This window comes from Artibeus jamaicensis, unplaced genomic scaffold (assembly GCF_021234435.1).
Source record: "Artibeus jamaicensis isolate MK-2021 breed Jamaican fruit bat unplaced genomic scaffold, CSHL_Jam_final contig_233, whole genome shotgun sequence".
Taxonomy (NCBI): Eukaryota; Metazoa; Chordata; class Mammalia; order Chiroptera; family Phyllostomidae; genus Artibeus; species Artibeus jamaicensis.
Window position 1 is genome coordinate 7,187,010 of NW_026521486.1, and position 23,003 is coordinate 7,210,012.

The following is a 23,003-nucleotide window of genomic DNA, read 5'->3' on the forward strand; positions in this document are numbered from 1 at the left end:
CCCCCCACCTCCGGCCCCCGGGAGTGGATCCCTCTCCGGAGGAGGAGGGGTGGCAGTGGCCCAGGTCCAGGACCCTCAGCAAGTCACCTCCGGTGGCCTGGACACAGCACCCTTTGTTCTGGCCCTGGCTGCCCCTCGGCCCCAGGCCCCCCCCACCCGGATTAGCCTTATCCAAGGAGAAGCCACCGAGGCCCTTCTGGGAATGTGGCTGGGGGTGGGCGGCAGGCGAGGACCTGAGATGATTAGGGACCTTGGGGTCTCCAGGGCAGGGCTCTGCTCCTGGCACCAGGGGGAGCCCCGGGGAAGGACCCTGTGTGTCCCCCGGAGGCCCCATATCCATCGGGGCTCTGCGTGGGCGGCCTGAGGCCCCAAGGTTGGTCTCTACTCTGTCCCTTCTCCCCTCCCAGGCAAAAGCCTCTTACAGGGGCTGGGGGAGGGGACCTGCTCTAAGCCCCAGGCCAGGGAAGTGAGTCAGGGTCAAAGCCAGGCCAGCGGCGGATTCACAAGCAAGACCTAGAGTCTTCGCCTGCGACCCCCACCAGGCGAGGTTCAGGGGCAGGGCAGCGGTGAGCCAGCCCTCCCTGCAGGCCTCGGATGTGAGGCTGGACACCCAAACCCACGGGACGGCTCTGGTGAGTGTGGAGTGGGGGCCGCCAGGGACCACCCTCTTGTCCCAGGATGAGAGGACAACAGCAGGAAGTGCCAGAACCGGCCCTGTGGGAAGGGGGGAGTCCCAGACCCCCCACAGGTCCTTGCCATTGCCCAACGCCAAGATCCCAGGCCACAGTGGGCTCGGGAGGGAGGGAGGCTCCTGCCCAGCTGTGGGCTGGCCCACCCTCCTCGTCCACTCGGAGGGCACCGGGGCTGTGGCGTGAAGCCCCGGAGCTGCTTTCCCCACGAGTAGGGGTTGGGGAGGCCCTTAGCAGTTTAGAGGACACTGTCCTGGGGCCCCTTCAAAGGCCCCCTCTGTCCAGCAGGGGCCTGAGCTCCGACCCCACCTGAAGATTCCCTGCTGGCCTGACCAATCTCTCATCTCACAGGTGGGGACACAGGCTCCTCGAGGGGAGGGGCCCGTGCAAGCGACAGAGCCAATCCACAGCTGAGCTGGGAGGAATCGGAGCTCACAGCCCCCTTGGCATCTAAGTCAAGGCGAATGCTGTTATAAACATGCTCTCGTTTCCCCCATAACATTCTAACAACGCCGATTGAATGTTACTTCCGATCATTGGGAGAAATTAGGGACATGCCACAAGGCCCATTTTGTGACCAGCGAGTGCCTGTGTCCTCCCTCCCCCACCTCTGCTTCTTTGTCCAGAGACCCTCGACATGCACACTGGGGGCACTGGGGGCTCCCACCCACACCTCCGGGCACACCCAGCACCCCTCTCCTGCACCCACTAGGACCTGGAGAGCAAGGGGGGGGCCCCCAGAGGAAGCCTTCCTAGAGTCAAGACTCAGGTGGCAACAATCCTGTTACTGGCCCCCCATCCTTCATTGGAGAAGGGGATTTGGGGTGAGGTTCATACCCTGTTTCTCCTCCTGGCTTCATCCCCTGAGCAGGGCTCCCAGGGGGTAGGCCCTTGCCTCAGTTTCCCCAGGCTGGGTCTCCATCCCCCTTCCTTGTCTGGGTTCCTTGCCCCTCCCTTCTTGCCTCCTCTTCCTCCAGCAGAGACAGTGGCGATGGGCGCTGGCGGCCCCCGGCGGGGCACGGGTCCTCCGGACGGCGGCTGGGGCTGGGTGGTGCTGGGCGCCTGCTTCATAGTCACCGGTTTCGCCTACGGCTTCCCCAAGGCCGTGAGCGTCTTCTTCCGTGCGCTCATGCGCGACTTCGGAGCCGGCTACAGCGACACAGCTTGGGTGTCTTCCATCATGCTTGCCATGCTCTACGGCACCGGTCAGCGCCCCCACCCCCGCACCCCAGGACTTCGGTGGGTGGGTTAGGGGCCAGGAGATGCCTGATGCCCAGGGCATCCACGGGGCTCCTTGGGACGGGCACGGAACCCCCTTTCTTCCTGTGGAAACTCTGGCACCAGAGAGGGAAGGGACAGCGGCCAGAGCTGGGGCCGCACACAGGTGGCTGTCCTTGCAAGCTTGGCTAACACTAGGGTCCCACCATTCCTGCCCAAACCCCACACCTGCCTATGTTCCAGGTGGGGGAACGGAGATCTCAAAGAGATTCACCTGTGGGAACAGGGGCAGTGCCAGAGTTGACCTGGCCAGGCAGCCCAGGGTGGGGATGAGGAGTAGGGGAGCCCGGGGAGCAAGGCAGCCCGCGCCGGGGTCCCAGGCTGTGAAGATCAAAGGGAGGGGGTGTCTGCGCCTTCTGCTTTGCGTGCTGTGTCCTCACAAGGGGCGGGGAGGGGGGCTCTGGGCCAGGACAGGCTCCTCTCCCTGAGTCCCGCACAGGGCACCGTCTCCTTGGTTTGTCCCACCCAAGCAGTGTGGCCCTAGCCAAACACTGCCCTCCAAGTCCCTGAACCAGGAGTGGCCTTATCCCTTTGAGCGTCTTCCAGGGCTGGGAGGTGCAGAGCCTGGAGTGTCCGCGGGACAGGAGAGTGGAGCAGCCCAAGTGGTGACTCTGCTCTGCCCACAGGCCCAGTGTCCAGCATCCTCGTGACCCGCTTTGGCTGTCGCCCGGTGATGCTGGTGGGTGGGCTGTTGGCCTCAGCGGGCATGGTCCTAGCATCCTTCGCCACGCGCCTGCTGGAGCTATACCTGACAGCTGGCGTGCTGACAGGTGAGGGCGCACGCGGCCTTCCTCCCCTGTGAGGCTGTGGGTGGGGATGGGAGTCCCTGCTGCTAGAACTCCAGTCCTCAGTTTCCCCACATGGAACTGTCCTCCAAGTCCCTCTGCTCCGTTCCCGGGGGGCTCTGTCCGCTCCCTCTTGCTATGAAGTGGGGGCCCCCTGGGGAGCCTGGCACGGCGCTGCCTCGCCCGCAGGCCTGGGCTTGGCCCTCAACTTCCAGCCGTCGCTCATCATGCTGGGGCTCTACTTCGATCGGCGGCGGCCTCTAGCCAACGGGCTGGCGGCGGCGGGCAGCCCCGTGTTCCTGTCGGCGCTCTCGCCGCTGGGCCAGCAGCTGCTGGAGCACTTCGGCTGGCGCGGCGGCTTCCTGCTGCTTGGCGGCCTCCTGCTGCACTGCTGCGCTTGCGGCGCAGTCATGCGGCCGCCGCCGGGGCCCGGCCCTCCTCCCCGCACCGGCGCAGCTCCAGGGGAGGCGGACGCGGACGCGGACCGCAAGGGGCTGAGGCTGAGCACGGCGCCCCCTGGCGGCAAGACTCGCCGACGCCTGCTGGACGTGACCGTGTGCGCCGACCGCACCTTTGCGGTGTACGCCGTCACCAAGTTCCTGATGGCGCTGGGGCTCTTCGTGCCCGCCATCCTGTTGGTGAACTACGCCAAGGACGCGGGCGTGCCTGACGCGGACGCCGCTTTCCTACTCTCCATCGTGGGCTTCGTAGACATCGTGGCGCGGCCGGCGTGCGGCGCTCTCGCCGGCCTGGCGCGTCTGCGACCGCACGTCGCCTACCTGTTCAGCCTCGCCCTGCTGGCCAACGGGATCACGGACCTGAGCAGCGCGCGCGCGCGCTCCTATGGCGCCCTCGTCGCCTTCTGCGTCGCATTCGGCCTCTCCTACGGCATGGTGGGCGCGCTGCAGTTCGAGGTGCTCATGGCCGCGGTGGGCGCCCACCGCTTCCCCAGCGCGCTGGGCCTGGTGCTGCTCATCGAGGCCGTGGCCGTGCTCATCGGGCCGCCTTCTGCCGGTGCGTGCCCCGCAGGAGGAGGGGTTGGCGTGGTGTCGTGCCCCCAAGCCCGAGGGAAGCCCCCTTCCTGTAAAATGGAACTCACAGGGGTGACCCCGCGGAAGAGACAGCCTGGTGGGATGGACTCCCCTTCACACGGCCTGTTAGCCCCTCCTCCAAACCAGTTCCCCCAGCTCCGGGAGGGGATGGAAAAGACAGAAAAAGTGCCAGGAAGAACCCAACACTGACAGCTGCTGGCTCGCTGGGTCGTCTCCAGCCGCTGGCGCGAGTACAAATGCTTACTCTCCGTTTGCAGATGGGGAAACTGAGGCACGGAGGCCTAACGCAAGTGGAGCCCTGCCCAGTGCTAAATGCCCACCCCTCCTCTGAGTGCTTTAATCTCCCTGCTTCCCGCAGTGACTGGGGCAGGAGCAGTGTCCTGGGGGGAGCAGCCCCGGGGCCAGGAGCAGCGTTTGGGTGCTCCGTGTGATCGGTGGGGGACGAGGGGCGCCAGGTTCTTCCCTCAGCACTGTGCACTCATCACCTCTTCAGAAATCATCCTGATGAGGGTGGTCCGGGAGGGCTTCCTGCAGGTGTTTGGGGGTAGTGTTTCTACACAAGAGTTAGGACTGGAAAGATGGGGTGGGGGACATCGGGGTCTTCCTGGGCTGTCAGTGACCCCTGAAACAGCGGGAGGCCTGCCTGTCAGCAGGAGGGAGCCGAGGCCTGCTGTGGCGCGCAGCTCCTTTGCTGGAGCCTGCCTGCCCCTGGGATGCACCTGGGTGAGCGGACCGTCCTTCCAGGTGGGCTGGGTGAGTGCCCCCACCTGGCTGGGCCGTCGCATCTGACCCAGTGGGAACCACAAAGCCCCTGAACCTGCTGTGGGAGGCTCCAGAGCTCACCACCAAAGGCCACAAACCAGTCCCCCACCCCCAGAAGCTCAGGGACCCGTTTCATTTTCCGGTGTACCTCCAGGGTGGATCAAATAGGCCGAGATGGCGCAAGGGCTGTGCGTGGGTGGGGCAGGGGCCAGGAAGACAAGCCTGGTGGCCTGACGCTCAGCAGGCTCAGGGGCGCAGCTGGCTCAGGGGTCACTGGGGCATGTCTCATGGCCTCAGAGGTGCAGAGGGGCCCAGCTCTGTCTGGACAGCCCCAAGGATGCCCCCAAGGGGAGCCCTGAAGGAGCCTCACTTCAGGGGAGGGTATTTGCAGTTACTGTAAAAGGTTTTCCCGAGAGTTACAGTCAGAAGCGTGTGTGGGGCAGAAACTTGGAAGATGGAGGAGGAAACAGGAGTAACAACCCCCCACACGTGGCCCCGGCCCGCTGAGCTCCGTGGCGGCTGGGCCTCGGGGAGGGGCTGGGGGTGGGGAGAGCACAGAAGGGCCCCTAAAGATGAGGCGGAAAGAGCAAGGGTTGGAGTCCCCAGGAGAGGGGGTGAGCCTGGTGCCACCCCGACTGCCCCCAGCTGGACAACGCTCAGGGCCCAGGTGGGGGGTGAGTCTGAGGGCAGAGGGGGCCTGTAAGCTATAAGGTGCTGCCTGGCCAAAGGCCCCATGTCGCTTCAGAAACCGAGGTCCAGGGAAGTGAAGTGACATTTTTAGTCTCAAATGGCAGAACCTGTGTGGGACCGTGTCTCTGTAAAGTGGGGACAAAGTCTGGGGCATGCTGAATGTCTCAACCAAGAGCCCCACTGAGTCTAGGGAGCTGCCCTTTACCTGAGGTTTCAGGGTGGGTGGGGGGTGGGAGGCACCCACGTGCCCTTACCTCCCCTTCCCCACCCCAGGTCGCCTGGTGGACATGCTGAAGAACTACGAGATCATCTTCTACATGGCTGGCTCTGAGGTGGTCCTAGCTGGGGTCTTCATGGCTGTGGCCACCAACTGTTGCCTGCACCGCTCTCGGGACTCACCCCCCAGCCCAGGCAGCGAGGGCGAGGCCAGTGACAACGAGGATGCTGAAGCCGAAGGCGACTCTGAGCCCCTGCCCACCCGGGAGCCCAGTGACGCGGAGGCGCTGGAGGTGCCAAGCCCCGTGGCTGGGCCCTCGGAGCCCGAGGTGGAGGCAGAACCAGAGCCAGAGCCGGCGCCCAAGTCTGCGTAGCGCAGGGGCCGAAGCGGGGTGGCCGTGACTTCAGCAGCAGGAGCGCTTCCCCTCCCAGAGCCCCCGCTGTTTCCAGAGGGCCTGGCACGATGGGGACCCCTGGGGTCCAGGGGGGAGCTTCCCCCCTCACCTGCCCAGCAGGCCATGGCCAGGCCCTGCCCCCCCCCCCCCCCCCGGGCCCCAGAGAAGCTGCTGTGCCCAGACAGGGTCTGAGCCCCATGAAGCTCCAGTTCATAAAGCTCAGCTGAAAGACAGGCTCTGTCCCAGTGCCTCCGACCTGGGGAGGGGGACGGGTAGGAGGGAGCCTGAGGGGCTCTCCCAGGGCCCTCTGCGCCCGCAGGTGCTGGGGGAGGGAGGGAAGAGATGGGGGCGGGCGTTCCCAGGCTGGCGGCACCTGCCCACTCGGATGGGGGCTGCTTGCAGGGAGGGACTCGGACCCATCTGAGAGAGCAAGCGTGGGTCTGGGGTGACGACGGGGGTTGGAGCCTGACCTTGTGCCACCGGCTCTGTTCCCATGCTGGGGAGTGACAGTAAATGACCCCATCCTGTGCGCCCTGAAGCTTGAGGCCAGTGCCTCCCAAGGGGGACCCTCTCTCCAGAGTACAGCTCCGGAGTCCTGAGGTCTTTGCCCTGGACACGGGTCCCAGTGGGGACCAAAGGGGTTCCGGGAGCTGACCCCACACCCGATTCACTCATGGGGCGTCTGCTCTTGCCCTTCGATGGCTGACCTCTTACACGTCGACCCAGGGCAGGAGCCCCAGGCCTCACCCCACCAGGGAAGATACGAATCGAGTTCCTCTCTGTACTTACCCACACACCCGGCACCCCCTCCCTGGCCTCCTTGCCTCCAAACCTTGAGTGTGGGCAGCAGGCTTCGTCCAGCCCAGACCCTGCTCCATCCAGCCACACCCGCCCACAGAGGAGCCCACCCCACGAGGGACCCCTCCCTGCTGATGGCCTTTCTCCAGCTGGGCCGCAGGAAGGCAAGGGCGCCCCTGCAGATGGCTGGCCCACTGACCCTGCTCCTGTGGTTCCCCCGTGCACTAGAGCTGTGACCGCGTCTTACATAACAAACACACAGAGTGCTGACCTCATGCCAGGCTCTGGCCCAGCCCTTCACAAATGATGGCTCATCTGACCCTCCTCACGACTAGCGAGGTAGGTCCCGTTATTAGCCATTCTCACGGACAGAGAAACCAAGGCACAGGGAAGTCAAGGAACGGTCCAGTCACAGGTGGTGACTGAACTCGGGCTCCCAGTTCTGGTCTGGACCTTGGGCCTTGCTTCGGGCTGACCACTTGGGGGGCCCACATGGCCCGCCTCCCCCACGACCCCAGGCCCACCTGACACTCCGGTTCAGGTCCCCGCCCATGTAATTCACTGCCATCAGGGCACTTTGAGATTCAATAGGGCTTGGCGGTGGGGGGAAGGGGGGGACTATAAGGGGACTAAATGGTAACAGAAAAAAAACACAAAGGTTTTTAAAAAAGTGAGCAGGGCCACTGTCAGTAATGACATTGGGACCCCAGGTGAGGACTGGACTGTGCAGGCAAGGCAGGACGCACGGTCACCCGGCTTCTTCTGCTCTTCGAGGACACGGACTGTGAGGTGCTGCTGGCCCCTGGCTGCCCCCACAGCCCCAGCAGAGGGGTGCCCCCAGAAGGGCAGGGCCCCCTCACCATTCGCCCACTGGGGGCCTCGGTCCTCCTGGCCCGGTGTCTGTCCTACTCACCCCCAACCAGGGTTTAGTGCACGGGGAGGAGCCCTGAAGGATGAAGGGGAGACAGATATAAAGACTCCGCTGCCGAGCAGAAGGCTGGGGGGGGGGCAGGAGGAGTCGTCTTTGGACCCGACAGGTGTGCAGTCAAACGCACCCATCCCTAGGGCCAGCCTGGCCTGGGGCCTCACTGTCCCATCTCTGAACGGGGACAGTGATGCCAATGGGCAGAGCTGCTTCGAGGGTGAGGAACAGTGAGTAGAGCATGAGATCGGCGGGAAACCCTGTGCCCACCTGCCCTGCGAGCGATCGGGGCTGAAAAAAGAGGCGGGCCTGAGGCCGCTGCAGAGCCTGGCGCCGTCTGGGTTTGTATTTATTCGATGCAGGCCCAGCGCCCAGCCCTTTCCCAGGAAAGTGGCTGAACCAGGAGAGTAAAATAAATAAAGGCCACCGAGGTGTGAGTGTGGGCTGGGGCGGGGCCAGGGTGTACACGAGCCTGGGGCCCCGCCTCGGCTGTCCGACCCGCCCGACTCCGGCAGACTCCAGGTGGCGCCAGCGGAGGCGCCCAGGGGTGGGTCCTGGACTTCCTGCCAGCGCCAGCCCCTCCTCCTTCCTGCCCTCCCTTTCCTAGGGCAGGTCCAGAGACCAAGCTCCTGTTCTGTCTGGGGAGAGGGGGAGGAAGATGGAGGGGCTGGCGACCAAGTCCGAGGTCACAGCCCGGGTCTGCCCTGCTGGGACAGGGGAGCAGGCGGGCGGGCACCCCAAGCCAGCAGACCTTCATGCACGGCTCAGCCTCCGCTCCTGGCTGTTGCCCTCCCGCTCTCCCTACCCCCAGATCCACACTGCAGGGCACACTCAGGAGTCACACCAGCTTCCAGCCTTGTCCAGGGGCCCGGCAGCCCCTCGCACATCCCTGGTCGACTCCCTGGCTGCAGGGTCCTCCTCCTCTTCCTCCTCCTCCTCCCCATCAGTGAACTCGTCCTGGCTGAGGCCGTATGCCAGCGTGGTGTGGGCCAGGTCCACCTCTATAGGGAAGACGTCGGCGCCGCGCAGTACGGCGTAGCAGTCATTGTAGTACTTGGACATGGTGGACACGAAGCGTTGCAGCTGGAACACGATGTCCTGGACTGGGGCGGGCGGGGGGAGGGGCGCCGGTGGGCCGGGGCTGCCTGCCTTGCGGAGCAGACCCTCCATACCTTCCTGGACCCGCCTCCGTACCCGGGGCTTCCCCTCAGGCACCTCCCTGGCCCTCAAACCCAGGAAGTGAGCAAAGCAAGGGCTGCCCAGTCCTACACAGAACCCGGGTCTCTATTCCAGCTGAGGGAAGAGAGGTGCCCCGCCAGGGCGAAAGGGCTGTGGACTGCACCCCAGGGAGTCCGTCCCACCCAGGCCAGGCTGGGTCAGACCCAGAGCACCGCACTGCCCGGCTAGGCCCTGGGCCCGAGTGAGTGCTCTTCCCTTCTGGGCCCCCAATTTCCCAGCTCTGAAGTGGGGAGATGGTGCCCACCCCGCCACCCCAAGGACAGCAGGTGGACTCACTGGGGTAGGCGTGACCACGGCCCCGGCGCACCCCCAGGGCTCTCACCGTGCTTCTGATCCAGCAGCTCCATCTTCTCCAGCACGTCCTTGCGCATCTGCGAAAAGCGAGCGCGCGCCTCCTGGCGGCAGCGCAGGATCAAGCGGTACTCGTAGTTGCCGGTGCTCACGCGGTAAAGGGGCTCCCCGAGGGCCTAGGGCAGGCGGGTGGTGGGCACGTCAGGGTCGGGGAAGAAGGGGGGGGCGGAGCACGTCAGGGACGCGGGGCGGGCTCTGCTCTGGGACTGAAGGGGTGGGGGCAGGAAGGCTCACGCCCCGCCCCATTCAACTCTTCTCTGGCTCCCAGGGTCCCTCACCTCTGAGACGCCAGGGATTGCTGGAAACATTTACACGTTTGTGGAAAAACAAAAACCCTTCCCGCGTTAAATAAATGACCACTTAGTCATAAGATGGATCCTGGTATCAAAAGTAGTGCAAATTAAGAATAAAAAAGGCCTCTTAGGGGAGCGGAAAGTCGGTTTTTCCCTATAAGAACCTCACAAAGTCAGGGGTGGGGCTCGGGCAGCTGTTCTGGGAGTGGGCACAGGGCCGGTCCCACCGCAAGTGGCCAGAGTGGCCGAGGTGGGGGAGATGGCTCCACATCTTCAGGAACAAGAGCCAGCCAGGCCTCCCAGGCTGACCTGGCCTACCCGCCGTCCCTGGCAGAGACAGGACCTTGGGGGCCCTGCGAGGCAGGCAGGGGATGCTGTGCACCGAGCCCTTTGGACCCAGGGCCGGCCCCACCCCGTGCACTCACGATGCAGCTGTACTCTTCGTCATCCATCTCCTTCACCTTCAGGCAGTACGACTGTGGGGACAGGAGAGGCTGGCCCTGAAGTGCCCCGCTCCCCCCATGCCACACAGCCCCGAAGCCACCCAGGGGAGCAGCCATGCCGCGCCTCCCGGGCCCTGCAGACCCCTGGCTGGGCGGAGGGGAGGCCCATCGGAGAGGACAGTGGTGCCCAGGAGTGCGGAGGCCTGAGCTCCTCACGCACACTGGTGCTTGCTCGGGGTGGCCGGGGGGCAGCAGACAGGGCAGGACGCTCACTGGGGAGGGCGGAAGGGCCTGAGAGGCAGCCCCCCTTTACCAAACTCAAGGCCTGAGAGATGCTCTGGGAAAACAGGTCCCCTGGTCCCAGTCGCAGTTGCGACTCCACTGCGAGGGGCCTGTGGAAGGCGCGCAGGCGTCCAGCTGCAGAGGGCGCGCCCCTGCTCCAGGGGGCGTGGCCACCACCCCTTCCACCGCAGACGGTCACTCACACAGAAGACTCACCGACGTCCCTCCACTCCCACCGTGTAACCACTGACCGAGTCTAACCCCTCAGTAAAGTGACCCCAAAATCCCAAGGGGTCAGAGGTCCACACTGAGGGCTCTGCCACCACAGATTCCTGGCACTGCCCCAGCCCAGGGCCCGCACCCTCCCTCGGACTCTGGCCGGCTCTGGGTGGGCTCTCACCCTGCAGCCAGAGCGGCTCCCCACTCACAGACCACTCACCAGGTACTCGAACTTCACGTCCAGGTACTTCTTGATGGTGAGGCGCGTGTCGGGGATGGCTTTGTGGAGGTACGTGTTCAGGTCTGTCAGCATCTGGGGGGGACAGGGGCGCATGCTGAGGCCCCCACAGGCAGGGGCCCAGCTGGCCGTAATGACAAAGAGCGGCTCCGCCGTGTGTCTCCTAGTGGACTCTAACCGCCAGAGCCCACGGGCGCCCCCAGTGGTCTTGTTCATTACAAAGAGGCCAGGACGGACCAGGCCCCGGGCAGCCTGGGACTCAGGGCCACAAACCCCTGGAGGTCAGCGCTAGGCCATGTGCTCCAACTCCAGGACAGGACCCTTCCTCGTGACACACGGTCCCCGCCCGACCCTCCCACGCCGACACACGGGTGCTCCACCGGACGGACCGGCTTGATGGTCTTCAGCAGCCGGATGCCAAACTTCTCGATGCTGCGGTGAGCGTCAGCAAACTTCACGAAAGCCTCGCTCGCGGCCGGCTGCGGCTCCCGCACCCCGATCACGGAGAACACGTCCCCGAAGGCTGCGAGACAAGTTCACCCTGAAGGCTGCCCCTCCCTGGCCCTTGTGGTGGTGGGGGGTTGTGGGGGAGGCCAGGGGGCACAGCAGGATGAAGGCCGAGCTGTGCGCGGGGTCAACACCAAACAGGAGATGGGTGTATGCCACGCGGGAGCTGGTCAGCACCCCTAGAGGGTCAGAGGGAGCTGGGTCTGCACCACTCAGGAAGCGTGGTCGGTACCCCAAGGTACCCTAAGCTTGCCCTCCATCTCCCGAGGGACCAGGCCACTAAGCCAGGCCGGGGGGACAGTGGTGCCACCTGAGGGCAGAGCTCTGCTCTGGGGCCTGAACACCCAGGTCCTAAGCCGGCTCTGCCCCTTAGGAGCTGTGTGACCCTTTCCTGTGCCCTGGCTTCCCTTTCCCACCAGGAAAATGGGGTGGGTGGCAGTTGCTCCCGGAAGGCCAGACAGTCTGGACTCTCCCTGCTGGCACCAACCTGGCCTCCTTCAGCGCCTGGACAAGGCCCCGCCCAGAGCTGCGGGAGGTTGGACACGCAGCCCCTGGTGCTGCCCAGCCCCTCGGCCACACCCGAGGGGGGAGGGGTTTGCCTGAGGTCACATGGCCAGTTCACGGGGCGCCCTTACCCCGGTGCGTCTGCGACAGCTCATAAAAGGCCCGAAGAAGGTTCTTGGTGTGCTCTGTCATCCCTGGGGAGAGACCACACCAAGGGGTGGGGCATGTGGTGGCCCCCCCCCAGGGCCCAGGACACGCCCCCAACCCTCCACTACACCCAGTCCCTGTGCTCACTGACTTTCCCATTGTGCCCCCAGGCCCAGGGGTACACGCACAGCCCTGGCCAGGAAGAGCCTGGTCATGAAGAGCCAGGGCCCCACGGGGGTGGGAGGCAGACCGGCCCCCTGCAGACTCTGCCTGGGGGGAGCACCCGTCCTGGGGACTTCCCTACGTCTACACACACTCTTACTTGAATTTTTGTGGGTATGCATTACATTTATAATCCAAAAATGTATGTCTTTAAGACTTTTAAAAAAGAATTCTTAACAGCCATGGCCCTGGAATTTGGTAGGCTGGCATCCCTGCCCCCACTGCAGCCTCTCCAGGACACAGCCAGCGGGGCCCACACACAATGGGGGGGTTGCTGCCCACCTTTGTAGAGCTCCGCTGTGCGCTCCAGCTCCTCCAGTCTCTTGACGAGCCCGTCTGTGGGGATCAGAGGGGGGGTGTCAGCCCATTTCTGCTCTCTGGTCTCTGTGAGCCAGGGGTGGGGAGAGACAGCAGGGGGCCTGGGCCAGGCCTGAGGGCAGAGGACCCCAGAGGACAAACAGGATCTGTAGGGAGCAGAGCAGGATCCATGGAGGGGGACTGGGCCCCGCAAGGGCTGCTGGGCTCAGAGGGTTTCATAAATGGCCCAAAACACCCAGGTGAGAGGCAGGGCGGCCTCCAGCACCCCCGAGACAAGCCCCAACCCAGAAGCCTGGGGTGCATCAAAGGGGCCAATGCAGGGACTTCCTAAAGTCACCTGTGAAAAATGGTTGGGGTGACTCCCCCTGGCCAGCCTCGAAGCCAAGGCCCCCACAGGCTAACCCAAGCCCTGCCCAGAGACAAGGGGGAAGGCGGTCAGGGACAGAGGCTGAGACGAGACGGCACGGCTCCCGGCACGGAGAAGCGAACATGCTAGCTCAGAGGGGCAGTGACGGGGGGAGGGGGACATTCTAGAAGGGCTCTGAGGAGGAGCCTGCACTGGACGGGGCCCAGGTGACCGTTCACTGAGCGGGTGTCCATCAAGCACCACTGAGCGCAGGCCCACGTTAGGCCCCAGGGAATGGCCGGGTGAGTGGGGTCCTACACGTGCCCTGGAGGCTCAGAGTCGAGCAGCAGGACCAGGCAGTGGCTGCCCACGCCTAGCGGGCAGTAAGGGCTGTAAAGTGAGGGGGGCAAGTGGACTGCCAGGGCTGAGGCGGGCCTTTCGCATTAGAGAGGGGCCAGCCCGGAGCTACCAGCCAGGCCCAGGGCCATGGCAGCGAGGAGCTGAAGCAGTAGAGCTTCCCCTGTGGCGAGCACATGCCCTCCACTCCGACTCCGACGGGATACGCCGCACCACCCCGCCGGAAGCAGCAGCAGCAACTGCAGGCCTGGGGCCTGTGTGTGCAGCTCCCATGCCCGGCCATCCCCAGCCAGGTCTGGCCTTCCCACATTCCTGTCCTGAGCCAGGTCCTCCAGGCTCCCTCCACACCTTTCAGTCCTTCCTCCACATGAGCCTTTGGGGGAGAGCGACTTCCCTTGTTTTATAAAAAACAACCAGGGACAGAGCAAAAAGGCAACTTGATCACAGGCACACAGCAGGGCTGTCAGAGCTGGGGTGCTTTGCCCCCAGTCTCCAGTGGGGACCCAGCAGAGGGGAGGAAGGGAGGAGCAGAGGCCGAGGCTGGGTCTTCCTCTGGACAGGGGAGGCCACCTTGTGGGAGGCTGTGGGGGGAGGAAGGCTTGGGCTCCGGGAAGGAAGGGGGCACCGTGGAGGTCCTGGTGAGGCCGAGGCCACCAGCTGGCCTCCAGGCGCTGGCCGCTCAGTGGTCTGGCGCCTGGCCAGCCCGGCAGGGTGGGAGCCACATAAGCAGCCTGCTGCTGCTTTTAGCAGGGTCACGGGACATCATGCCAGCTTCAGTTTTAGAAACTCTATTTAAGGCCAGGGAAATTGCAAGGTTTGGGGGGAAAAACACAACAACCGGTTCTAATTTCATCTCAACGCATGGTAACTACAGTAACAGGGATTTATAGACACCAAGAGGCCGAAAATAGCAGCCTCCATTTTTGAACGCCATTTGGAAGGAGCTCAGACCCCACCCCCACATCCCAGCCAATGAAGCCCAGTGCGCCCCGCCACGCCTACAATTTATGGAGGAATTTACATCTGCCCCCCACGCTCAGCAGGGCTGCTGCTGTTTATAGACGCAAGCTGCTGAAGGCGGGAGCGGGGCCAAGTGCTTCACTGGCCACCCTGGGGGGAGAGAGTGCACAGGCATGCGTGGGTGTGAGCGCGCGCACCCGGCAGGCCCTCTCCCTCCAGGCAGCCACCTCCACCCCAACAGCTGAAAGGAGGGCAGCAGCGCCACCTCCTGGAGGAAGGCAGCAACGAAGCTGGAGGCAGTGCAGGAGTCGCAGGAACGCTAGTGCAACAGGGAGAGAGGAGGGCGCGCGGTGGCACTGGGGCTGGGCTGAGCCTGGTTAGGAGAGCAGTGGGCCACAGTGGTGAAGGCAGCAGCTTGGGGAGTCGGAAGGAGGCACCTCCCACCACTGTGGGTCCATCTCCCTGTCTGTGACCTGCATCTGTGAATCTTGGCCTGGAGGTGGGGGACACTCAACTGACCACTGTAGACGCCTTGTGGGAGCTGGAGAGGCCTCCAGGGATTCAAAGAGATGGTGACCATAGGGCCAGGTCAGAGGGACCCACAATGGCTTTGTTGGACAGGTAGTGCCCTTCGCCCTGGGAGCCTGGGTCTGAGACTCCCAGCCAGGGCCGGAGGAGGAAGGGACTCACCATTGCACAGGATGGCCCGGCTCAGGCCCAGGGCATCTGCAGTCCCCGAACTCATGTTCTCCACCAGCCGATGCTTCACCTTCTTCAACACTGGGACCAGGTAAGAGAGGGGCTTGGTGAGGTGGCATCTGCAGCAGGCCCCCGGGCCACCCCTGCCCCACCTCATCAGGACACACTGGGGCGACTATGCCATGGCAGGGTCCCCATGGGGGGTACTGTGCCCTGCCCCAGTCACACTCAGGGGCCTTTGAGAGCCTGGCAGGGGGTCGCCTCACAAAGTGCTTAGCCCAGGGCCCAGGCCTCCAAGCAGCGGCTCAGCGTGGACAGCCTGGATGCCACAGCCTTGACCGAGCTGCAGGGAAGTCAAAGGGACGACCCTCCCCCCACCTCCACGTCCAGACTCAAGTGTCCCAAGGGGAGGCACCATCGATGACAGTGGACCCTGGACCTGAGACTCGGTCACTGTACACACAGTTGCATACTCAGCCCTCCGCCCAGGGCCAGGGCAGGCACAAAAAGTTTGAGAGGAAGCACGCGGGACAGACTCAATCTGCCCTTGGCCCCTTTCCTTAAAAAACTGGGAGGTGGGTCTGGCCCCGGGGTACAGGGAGAGGGCGCCAGACTGGAGCCCAGAGATCTGGGTGCGCATTCTCCCAGGGGACACAGCGCCCTCTAGGGGTTGCAGGCCTTGATCTGCAATGAGGGGCTGGCCCAGAGGACCTGGCCTGCCGTGCACTCTGGATCTGGGAGTGTCTAGAGAACCAGCCCCACCGCAGAAGCCACCCTGTCTTGGGCATGCTGGGCAGGGGAGCTGGCCCGAGCTGGAGTGGGGGTGTGCAGGGGCCCTTGAGGCACCAGGCGAGGGTTGGGGCGCCCTCCCCATCGGCAGGATGAGCACCCTCCCCATCAGTAGGATGAGGACTGTCCTTCACGAGTGCCCATAAAGGACAGCCCTGGGGCAGCAAAGTCCCAGAGGAGGTGGTCTCCCAGCCCCGGGGCCTGGCACAGTCAGAAAGTTAGAGCGTGACCACCTAACTGCTGACGCGGTGTCACAAAGGGGCCCCGGACGCCGCTGCTCCAGCCCGACTTACCGATGTCCAGGGACATGCCCTGCTTGGGGTCCGCCTGCAGCTTGTTGTAGTGGATGGTCACCTCCCCCTGGAAGAGCAGGGTGGACAGGACTGAAGAGGGGCCTCTGGAACCTTCCCCAGGGAGGCCCGAGGCCCCACAACCTGTGGTCACGAGGGGACCCCGAACCCGGCCCTGCCAGACCTCAGGCCGTGACAGGCCCTGCGCTGAGAGTGCCCTACTCCCAGGTCCCTCCCTCTCCATCTCCCAGGCCCTGGGGAATCGGCAGGGACAAGGACAGACAGGTGGTCCTTGCAGCCGGGTGGCTGCCCACGTGCTGTGCTCCAGCAAGATCAGGCACACTCCCACCTTCGCTGCGCTGTCTGCCCCCCAGCGGAGGACCCTCCCCCTTGTTCTGAGCGTGCCCGCCTTTGAGAGCCTGGCAGGGGGTACCCACCGAGCCTGATGCCCTTCTCCAAGCCTGATGCTGGGATACCCGCCGAGGAGCAGCGCAGGGGCCGGGCCCAGGACCCAGCCGCAGGGTAGGCCACCGTGGCCACTCCCACCCTCACAACCCTAACGCCTTTCAACACAGGACAGAGCCCCCCAAATACAAGACAGTGTTTCAGAATTGGGTCATGAAGGGAAATCACACTGGCCCGAAGTGGTGAGACCAGGGGTGGTGCGCCAGGCTCCCCAAGAGCACGGCCCGTGTGCTGGGGCCACCACAGGTGGCAAGGGGGGGCACCACAGCGAGAGTCAGCCCAGGGTGCCGACCCACTGGGCGACCCCAAGAAAATCCCTTTTTCCCTCAGGGCACCCACACAAGAGCTGGGAGATCCTTGAGTTCATACTGAGGCTGGGAACATGCATGAGGGGCTCCGGTCCCCGCAGAAACGTGAGGGGCTAGTGGGAGGCAGGACGAGGAGGGTCCTGGTGAGGAGCCACGGTGGGAGGGGTGAGGGGAGGACCCAGAAGGGCACATACACCCCCAATTGTAAACCAGAAGGAAACATCACCCCCATTTCCCACGATGAGCTCCCTGGCCCAGCAGGTAATGCCTGGGACAGTCAAGTCCAGACCAGGGGGAGCAGCAGCTGGGCTCTGAATCAACTTGTCACTTCCTCTTGTGCAACGGGGCCCTGAACCCCAGCCCCAGCTCCCACCTGTCCCTTGGCTACAGGGGCTGAAGTAGGAGAAAGGACGGGGTTGGACTCTCTGCCCTGAAGGCAGGAGGAAGGAGAACGGTGGGGTAGAGCAGAGTGAGGGGAGAAGGCAAGAAAGGGGGCCTGGCAGGAATGTTGGCACCAGGCCCCTAAGGCATGGAGGATGGGGGGGAGGGAGGAACGGTTTGGACGGAGGGGCAAAGGGAGCTCAAACACTCGGCTGGGCTCGGTTTGCAGCTGGAACCCTTAACTACTGGAGCCAGACTGGAGTCACCCCATCTTCGAAGTCGCCCCGTGGCTTTACGGCTCCTTCACTGTGTCAGTTCCCCAGAGTCACTAGCAGCAGATCTCCGGGAAATGGCAGAAGGGCTACTACGTCCTAGCGCATGCAGGCGCCGGGATGCCCCCGCTGTTCGGGAGACGTCTCCTGAAGCCTGGAGCCGCTGTGGGGAGGGGTGGGGGGTGCAGAGCAGGGAACTGGCGGCCGACTACCGTCCACGGAAAAGAAGACCAAGACCGGCACCTGGACCGGAGCTGCCCCAGAGCCAAGAGGAGTCCAGGGGGTCTGCCAGCCCGGGCGGGCCCATGGCAATGAAAGCGCCTACGGGAAAGGGCCAGGGAGCCTTCTCTTTCCCAGGCCTACCACCGCTCAGTGACATCGCCTGGGTGTCTGTGACCCAGGTGTCTGTTTCCCTCTGGTTTAGAACTGGGGTGTGTGTGCGCCCTTCTGGGTCCTCCGCTCACCCCTCCCCCACTGTGGCTCCTCACCAGGACCCTCCTCATCCTGCCTCGCACCAGCCCCTCATGTTTCCGTGGGAACGGGAGCCCCTCCTGCATGTTCCCAGCCTCAACATGAACATGGGGCTCTCCCAGCTCTTGTGTGGGTGCTTGGAGGGAGGAAGGGATTTACTTAGCATTGCCCAGCAAGGGGGGGGGCCAGCACCCCGGGCTACTCCTGCTGTGGTGCTCCCCCCTCGCGACCTTGGACTTCAAACTTCAACTCCAGCCCTGACTGGGGACACACTGGCTCACCCTGAAGCTCAGTTCTGACTGGCCTCCAGGAGCTCAAGGACAGGGCACTTTCAGCTCCTGGTGCCCGCCCCCTTGCCGAGGCCCACACGAGTCCTGGAGCACAGCTGGTGCTGCCTGGCCGGACACAGGAGGAACTAAGGGAGGCTGGGGCGAGGCCCCGACCCTGACGCTCCCAGGACAGCGGCAGGCAGGGCCAGGCCCCTCCAGGCCTGCTGGGGCCTCAGAAGCAGCTTTGCTGGCTCAGGGCGCCTGCACCTGCAGCTGCCCTTACCTTCACTTCCTGAATCATCTTGGCCACCTCCACCTTGGTTTTCCCTTTGATCGACCTGCCATTGACACCGGTGATCTCATCGCCAGCTGCCACAGTGCCATCCAGGGCCGCTGGGGTGTTGTCAAATACCTGGGGGTGCACAAGGAGGGTGGGGTGGGGAGAAATGGGAAGACAGCTGGTGAGACAGTCATGCCCGTCACCCAACCAACACCTGGCCCCGTCCTGGCCTCTGTCCTCCGGTCTCTTAAGTGGGGCTAGAGAAAAACAGGGCAGACGTGCCTGAACAAAAGGCCCCCACGTTCTGGGGGCAAGAGGTGAATGCAAGCAATGACCCTTGCCCTTCCTGATGCCGAACCCACCAGACCGTACACACTCGTCTGAGCGTCTGCTCCTCCCAAGTCATGTCTGTGGCAGATTTTTCTAACAATGCTGCTCCGAGCTGACCGACATTGATTTAGCCAAAAAGTTACTGAATCACTACGCTGCGCAGATGGAGTGAGAGGAGGCAGAGTGGTTTTGGAGGAGGCAGGCTAAGAGGCACAGGGTGAAGAGGCCTGGGAGGCCTGGGGAGGGCGGCCTCGCTGACACCTCCCGGACGGGAAGGGGCCAAATCGCTCAAGAAGGCAACACGGTGCTCAGCAAGACTAGGTCCCGGGAATCTCCGTCTTCAAGGCCTAGAAGTGACTCCTCTGCAAGATCCTCAGAGACCACACTTTCCCATCTGCCACCGATGTCTACTCAGCCAACAGAACAGGCTAGAACAGGGTAGAATCCAGGTCAAGTTTATGTCCAAGGTGTCAAGGCTCCTTCCAAGTCTACAGAAAGGTCGCTGCCACTCCTGAGTCACAGGTAACAGAACACGAGGCTGCTCCCTCTACAAGGGACAGCAGAATTGCTCATTACCACTGGCAGATCATCTGGGGAAGTGAACAACTGCCATTAAAACAGTAGCAGTGCCCTGGCTGGTGTGGCTTAGTCGGTGGGGCACTGTCCCGCAAACCAAAAGGTCACCTGTTCATTTCCTGGTCAGGGCACATGCTGGGATGTGGGTCAGGTCCCCAGTTTGGGGCGTGAAAGAGGAAACCAACTGATGTTTCCCCTCCTCTTTCTCCCTCCCTTCCCTTCTCTCTCTCTCTCAAAAAAAAAAAAAAAAATATATATATATATATATATACATATAAACACACACACCCTTTAAAAAAACCGCAGCAGCAACTACTTTGTGAAGACCTCTTCTGCGCCAAGCATCACACCATGCAATTTCATTTAACCTTCACCTTCACAACAACCAAAGATGCTCATCTTCACATACTTCATATCCCCACTTTCCAGGTGAGGAAACTGAGGTCCTGGGAGGTGAACCAACTTGCTAATAACCAGGAAAGTTGCATATAAACTCAGGCTAATGTCATTTCCTAGTCTTTCAGCCCTGCCCAGCACCAAAGGCTGCAGGTTTTCGGGCTCATTAAAGACATTGATGGAAGGCCCTCCACGTCCGGCATCTCCCCAGGTGCTGACTGCTGGGCAAAGCCGGCAGGGCCCTTCCCTCACAGCACAAGGAGTCTGGAAGGCAGCTAGGCACTCGACAACTAAGACAGTGACAAGTACTGAGAAGGAAGAGAAGAGACTGAAGTATCGGAAGAGAACAAGGGGGGACCTACTTGTGGGGGCATCAGGAAGGACTCTCCTAGGAGGTCAGACCTCAAGAACAAGAAGGAGCTCCACAGAGGAGAGGAGGGAACCTGCCTGCGTGATGCCCACGTAGGGAGGGGGCTCGTCCCCTCGAGGGCCTCGCCCGCAGCCCCGAAGCACCCAATACCTGGACAATATAGAGGCAGGGGCAGTACTGGGCCCCGCCTCCAATGCTGATCCCGATCAGGTTCTGAGCGTCCTTCTGCAGGGTCACCTTCCCCGGCACAGTTGGGATTCCGCTACAAAGAGACGCACATGAGGCTGAGTTTCCTGGAGGAAGGGAGACTGAAGGGGACAGGGAAGGGGACAGGCCTCGGATGCTGCACAGCCCTCCCTTCCACATTTGGCCAGAGAGACAGCATTTGGTGCTGAAATGCATGCAGCTCTCAAAGTCATGCGACTACATCCCGGCTCTGCCACTAATCGGTTACAGGCTTGGGTGAGCTACCCCCTCTGCACCTCATCGCTGAAATAGTGCAGATAAAATGGCTACTTTATCCAAGTTCTTGTAAGAAAGTGCATGGGAAGTATTTAACACCAAGCCAGGCCATAGCAAGCACGCCATAAAAACAGGTCCCCCTTCTCTTGGCTTCATTCTACCTCTGAGGTTTGAGTAGGATGTCACCTTGTCAGGTATGTATGGAATGTTAAGATCACCTCCTCTGGGAAGCCTTCCCCTGTTAAACGACCCATCACCCATCTCTTAGCTGCTCTACTAAATTACCTCTCAGTTTTCACTATAAATTAGCACATACTTACGTTTCGTGTAAATGTTCTCACTTACGCACTCACTCCCTCAACAGCAAATACGGACTAACAACAACCTCCTGACATCGTGGCGCACCTGACGAAGTGCCAGACACAGAAAGGCGCCAGACCAGGTGTCCTTACTCCAAGGCAGGGAAGAGTCTAATAAGGAGACTACCTTAACTCTTGAAAACCTGTCCCACAAATTGTCTACACTGGGGAGGGTGGTGCGCTTATGATCTTCCTATTCATCCTTCTGAACCTGGCTCAGCTGCCACCTCCTCAGTGAAGCCTTCCCTGAACACCCCACTCCACCTGCTCTGCTCTCCTGGTGGCCAGGTCTCTCTCCATTAGGACCCTTATGGGGGATTGTAATGATCTGTTATTGTGTCCACAGCCCCCTACAGAGGTGAGCTCCAGGAAGGGCAGGGTCCCTTCTGCTACAGTACAAGACCAAGACCTGATCCACTGTGGAAAAGCAAGGGTCGTGCAACTGGGGAGCAAGGGGACCCGGGGGGCCTGGGGCACCTGCACTTTTGGGAGTTGGGAGAATGAAATACTCACAGTTTATCCTCTTCGATGTCATAGTCCAAGTCTGCAAACATGGTTCCGAGAGCTGAGGTGGGCCAGCTAACTGCTCAGCTCGCCGGGGGGGCAGGGAACTGGATCCGGGAGAGAAAGGAGCGGAAGGGCTTAGGGGAACTGATGTGCCTACCTGCCAACTCCAACCCTGGCCTTGCCGGCCCTCCCCCTTCCCTCTGGACGGTGGCGGGGCGTCCCGACGGGTGGATAGGTGATTATTCTTACTAGGTAAGAGGTGGGGAGGAGCTGGGGGGGAGGGGACTCCAGACCAAGGCGGTAGGCTCAGATCCCAGAGCCCGTCCCACAGGTCTCCAAGCCCTGAGGTTGTGCCTCTGTCGCTCACCGGAAGCGTCGGTCCCACAGTCGGGTCCGGGCCAGGCTGGCACCTGAACCCACCTGCCGTTCCACCTGTCGGCGGCCGCGACTGTGGCGTCACTTCCGGTAGGACGCAAAAGACACGCCCTCCCCCTGCGGGTATTTGCCCCAATACCTGCAGACAACACTTCCCTTTCTGGCTCCCCGGGCTCCCAGAACCAGGAAAGAGAACAAGAATTGACGGAAGCTCGCCATCGGCATTAGAAAGCGGAAACAGAGAAAAGATCTGGACAGGCCGACAGCGCTCAACCCCTCCCCTTGTCCTGTGGCCGCCGCCATCTTGGTGAGGGCAGGCTTCTTCCCAGCTTCCTCAGCGAGGCGCCGGGGACCACGCCGGTCGGGCGGTTGCCGTGGCAACGGGAGCATCCTTGGGTGCTCGGTGAAGCCCGATGACTTACAAATCCTTTCCCACTTTCCGTACCCTGTCCTAGGGTGCTATGCCTCCTCTACTAGAAAGACAGGGTTCGAGCCAGCCTGCCTAATCCCAGTTTTGCAAACCAGGAAACTTAAGTGCCAAAGAGAGGAAGAGACAGGGTCCACAGCCACCCAAACAAGGTTTGGTGTAAGATCCAGATCTTTGAGACTGCGACCTTGCCAGTGCCCTTTATACACCTGCACACTTGTGTCCAGTGGATTTGTTTTTGACAAGTCGGGCAGGTTACTCTCCCTTCCCTTTATGAACCTCCCTTCTTTCCAGTTTGCATGCAGACTGGAAAAGCATCGAGGCAGATGTTCTCTACTGTACTTGGTGAAAGCTTCCTCACACCCGTCTCCTTTGTTAGCCCTGAGAAGCAGCTCTCCTGGAGTCCCACTGAGGGTCAGGAAATGCCATCTGTGCTTCCCAGCCAATCTCATCTTCCCACATGCTCTGCTGCTGGGACTGTTGTGTAAGGTGGATTCCCTGGATGCCCTGGCGTCCACCTCACCCCGGCAGCCTGGGCCCAGGCCTGTCCACCTTCCTTCCCTAGCTGCCCCCAAGGGCTTTGGAGGGAGGACAGATGCAGAAAGATAATTATCAGAAGATTTCATGGACTGATGGGAGCCCACCCACGGGAGCCCACCCACCCCCTCCTCAGGGAGCTAATCTGAGCCTCGGCAGATGTGCAGAATGCACAGTCGTAACAACCTTCTCCCGTCCCCACTGCTCTGCTGCTCAGGTCACTTTCACAGGATTTTGAAGTTCACCGTGACCCTGTCTCTCCTCCACCTGTGCCGACTTTATAATGCCTCCCATAGGATGCTAGGAATTTATCAACAGGTGTCATTGCAACAAACAAGAAAAAGAAAATCAAGTTGCTTTGTCGTGCCCATTAGAATGAAAATGTTAGGGCCCACTCTATATTCATCAGTGCAGGGGTCTCCTGTCC

At 62.3% G+C, this 23,003-nt stretch overlaps 2 protein-coding genes across 8 annotated transcripts; one reads left to right on the forward strand and one right to left on the reverse strand.

Annotated features, from left to right (window-relative positions):
* Positions 1–284: 284 nt before the first annotated feature.
* SLC16A8 (solute carrier family 16 member 8) lies at positions 285–5,951 on the forward strand. 5 transcript variants are annotated; one of them, XM_053661964.1, is made up of 6 exons: positions 285–632; positions 960–1,040; positions 1,667–1,894; positions 2,594–2,737; positions 2,942–3,766; positions 5,530–5,951. In XM_053661964.1, exons 3-6 carry the CDS (start codon positions 1,681–1,683, stop codon positions 5,844–5,846), a joined length of 1,500 nt encoding a protein of 499 aa, XP_053517939.1. In that variant the 5' UTR covers positions 285–632; positions 960–1,040; positions 1,667–1,680; the 3' UTR covers positions 5,847–5,951. The 5 variants fall into 5 exon arrangements, with proteins under 5 accessions (XP_053517939.1, XP_037016409.2, XP_053517940.1 ...); XM_037160514.2 differs by having other exon boundaries at positions 1,670–1,894; XM_053661965.1 differs by having other exon boundaries at positions 975–1,040.
* Positions 5,952–7,906: 1,955 nt separating this feature from the next.
* PICK1 (protein interacting with PRKCA 1) lies at positions 7,907–21,878 on the reverse strand. 3 transcript variants are annotated; one of them, XM_053662287.1, is made up of 13 exons: positions 21,752–21,878; positions 21,244–21,341; positions 20,060–20,171; positions 18,241–18,369; positions 15,795–15,861; positions 14,704–14,793; positions 12,315–12,368; positions 11,795–11,857; positions 11,042–11,175; positions 10,635–10,727; positions 9,896–9,946; positions 9,149–9,293; positions 7,907–8,690 (listed from the first exon to the last, which is right to left on the reverse strand). In XM_053662287.1, the coding sequence occupies exons 2-13, from the start codon at positions 21,282–21,284 to the stop codon at positions 8,419–8,421; spliced, it is 1,251 nt and encodes a 416-aa protein (XP_053518262.1). In that variant the 5' UTR covers positions 21,285–21,341; positions 21,752–21,878; the 3' UTR covers positions 7,907–8,418. The 3 variants fall into 3 exon arrangements, with proteins under 3 accessions (XP_053518262.1, XP_037016646.1, XP_037016647.1); XM_037160751.2 differs by lacking the exon at positions 21,752–21,878 and adding an exon at positions 21,605–21,741; XM_037160752.2 differs by lacking the exon at positions 21,752–21,878 and adding an exon at positions 21,487–21,598.
* Positions 21,879–23,003: the final 1,125 nt, after the last annotated feature.

Excerpts from the sequence above, each read along its gene's own strand:
- SLC16A8 (XM_053661964.1), top strand. The coding sequence starts at position 1,681 with ATGGGCGCTGGCGGCCCCCGGCGGGGCACGGGTCCTCCGGACGGCGGC. Across the intron at positions 1,895-2,593 it reads TGCCATGCTCTACGGCACCG|GCCCAGTGTCCAGCATCCTC; the intron begins GTCAGCGCCCCC and ends CTCTGCCCACAG. Across the intron at positions 2,738-2,941 it reads GACAGCTGGCGTGCTGACAG|GCCTGGGCTTGGCCCTCAAC; the intron begins GTGAGGGCGCAC and ends CCTCGCCCGCAG.
- PICK1 (XM_053662287.1), bottom strand. The coding sequence starts at position 21,284 with ATGTTTGCAGACTTGGACTATGACATCGAAGAGGATAAACT. Across the intron at positions 15,862-18,240 it reads AGATGATTCAGGAAGTGAAG|GGGGAGGTGACCATCCACTA; the intron begins GTAAGGGCAGCT and ends CTGCTCTTCCAG. Across the intron at positions 11,176-11,794 it reads GCTGTCGCAGACGCACCGGG|CCTTCGGGGACGTGTTCTCC; the intron begins GTAAGGGCGCCC and ends CTTGTCTCGCAG.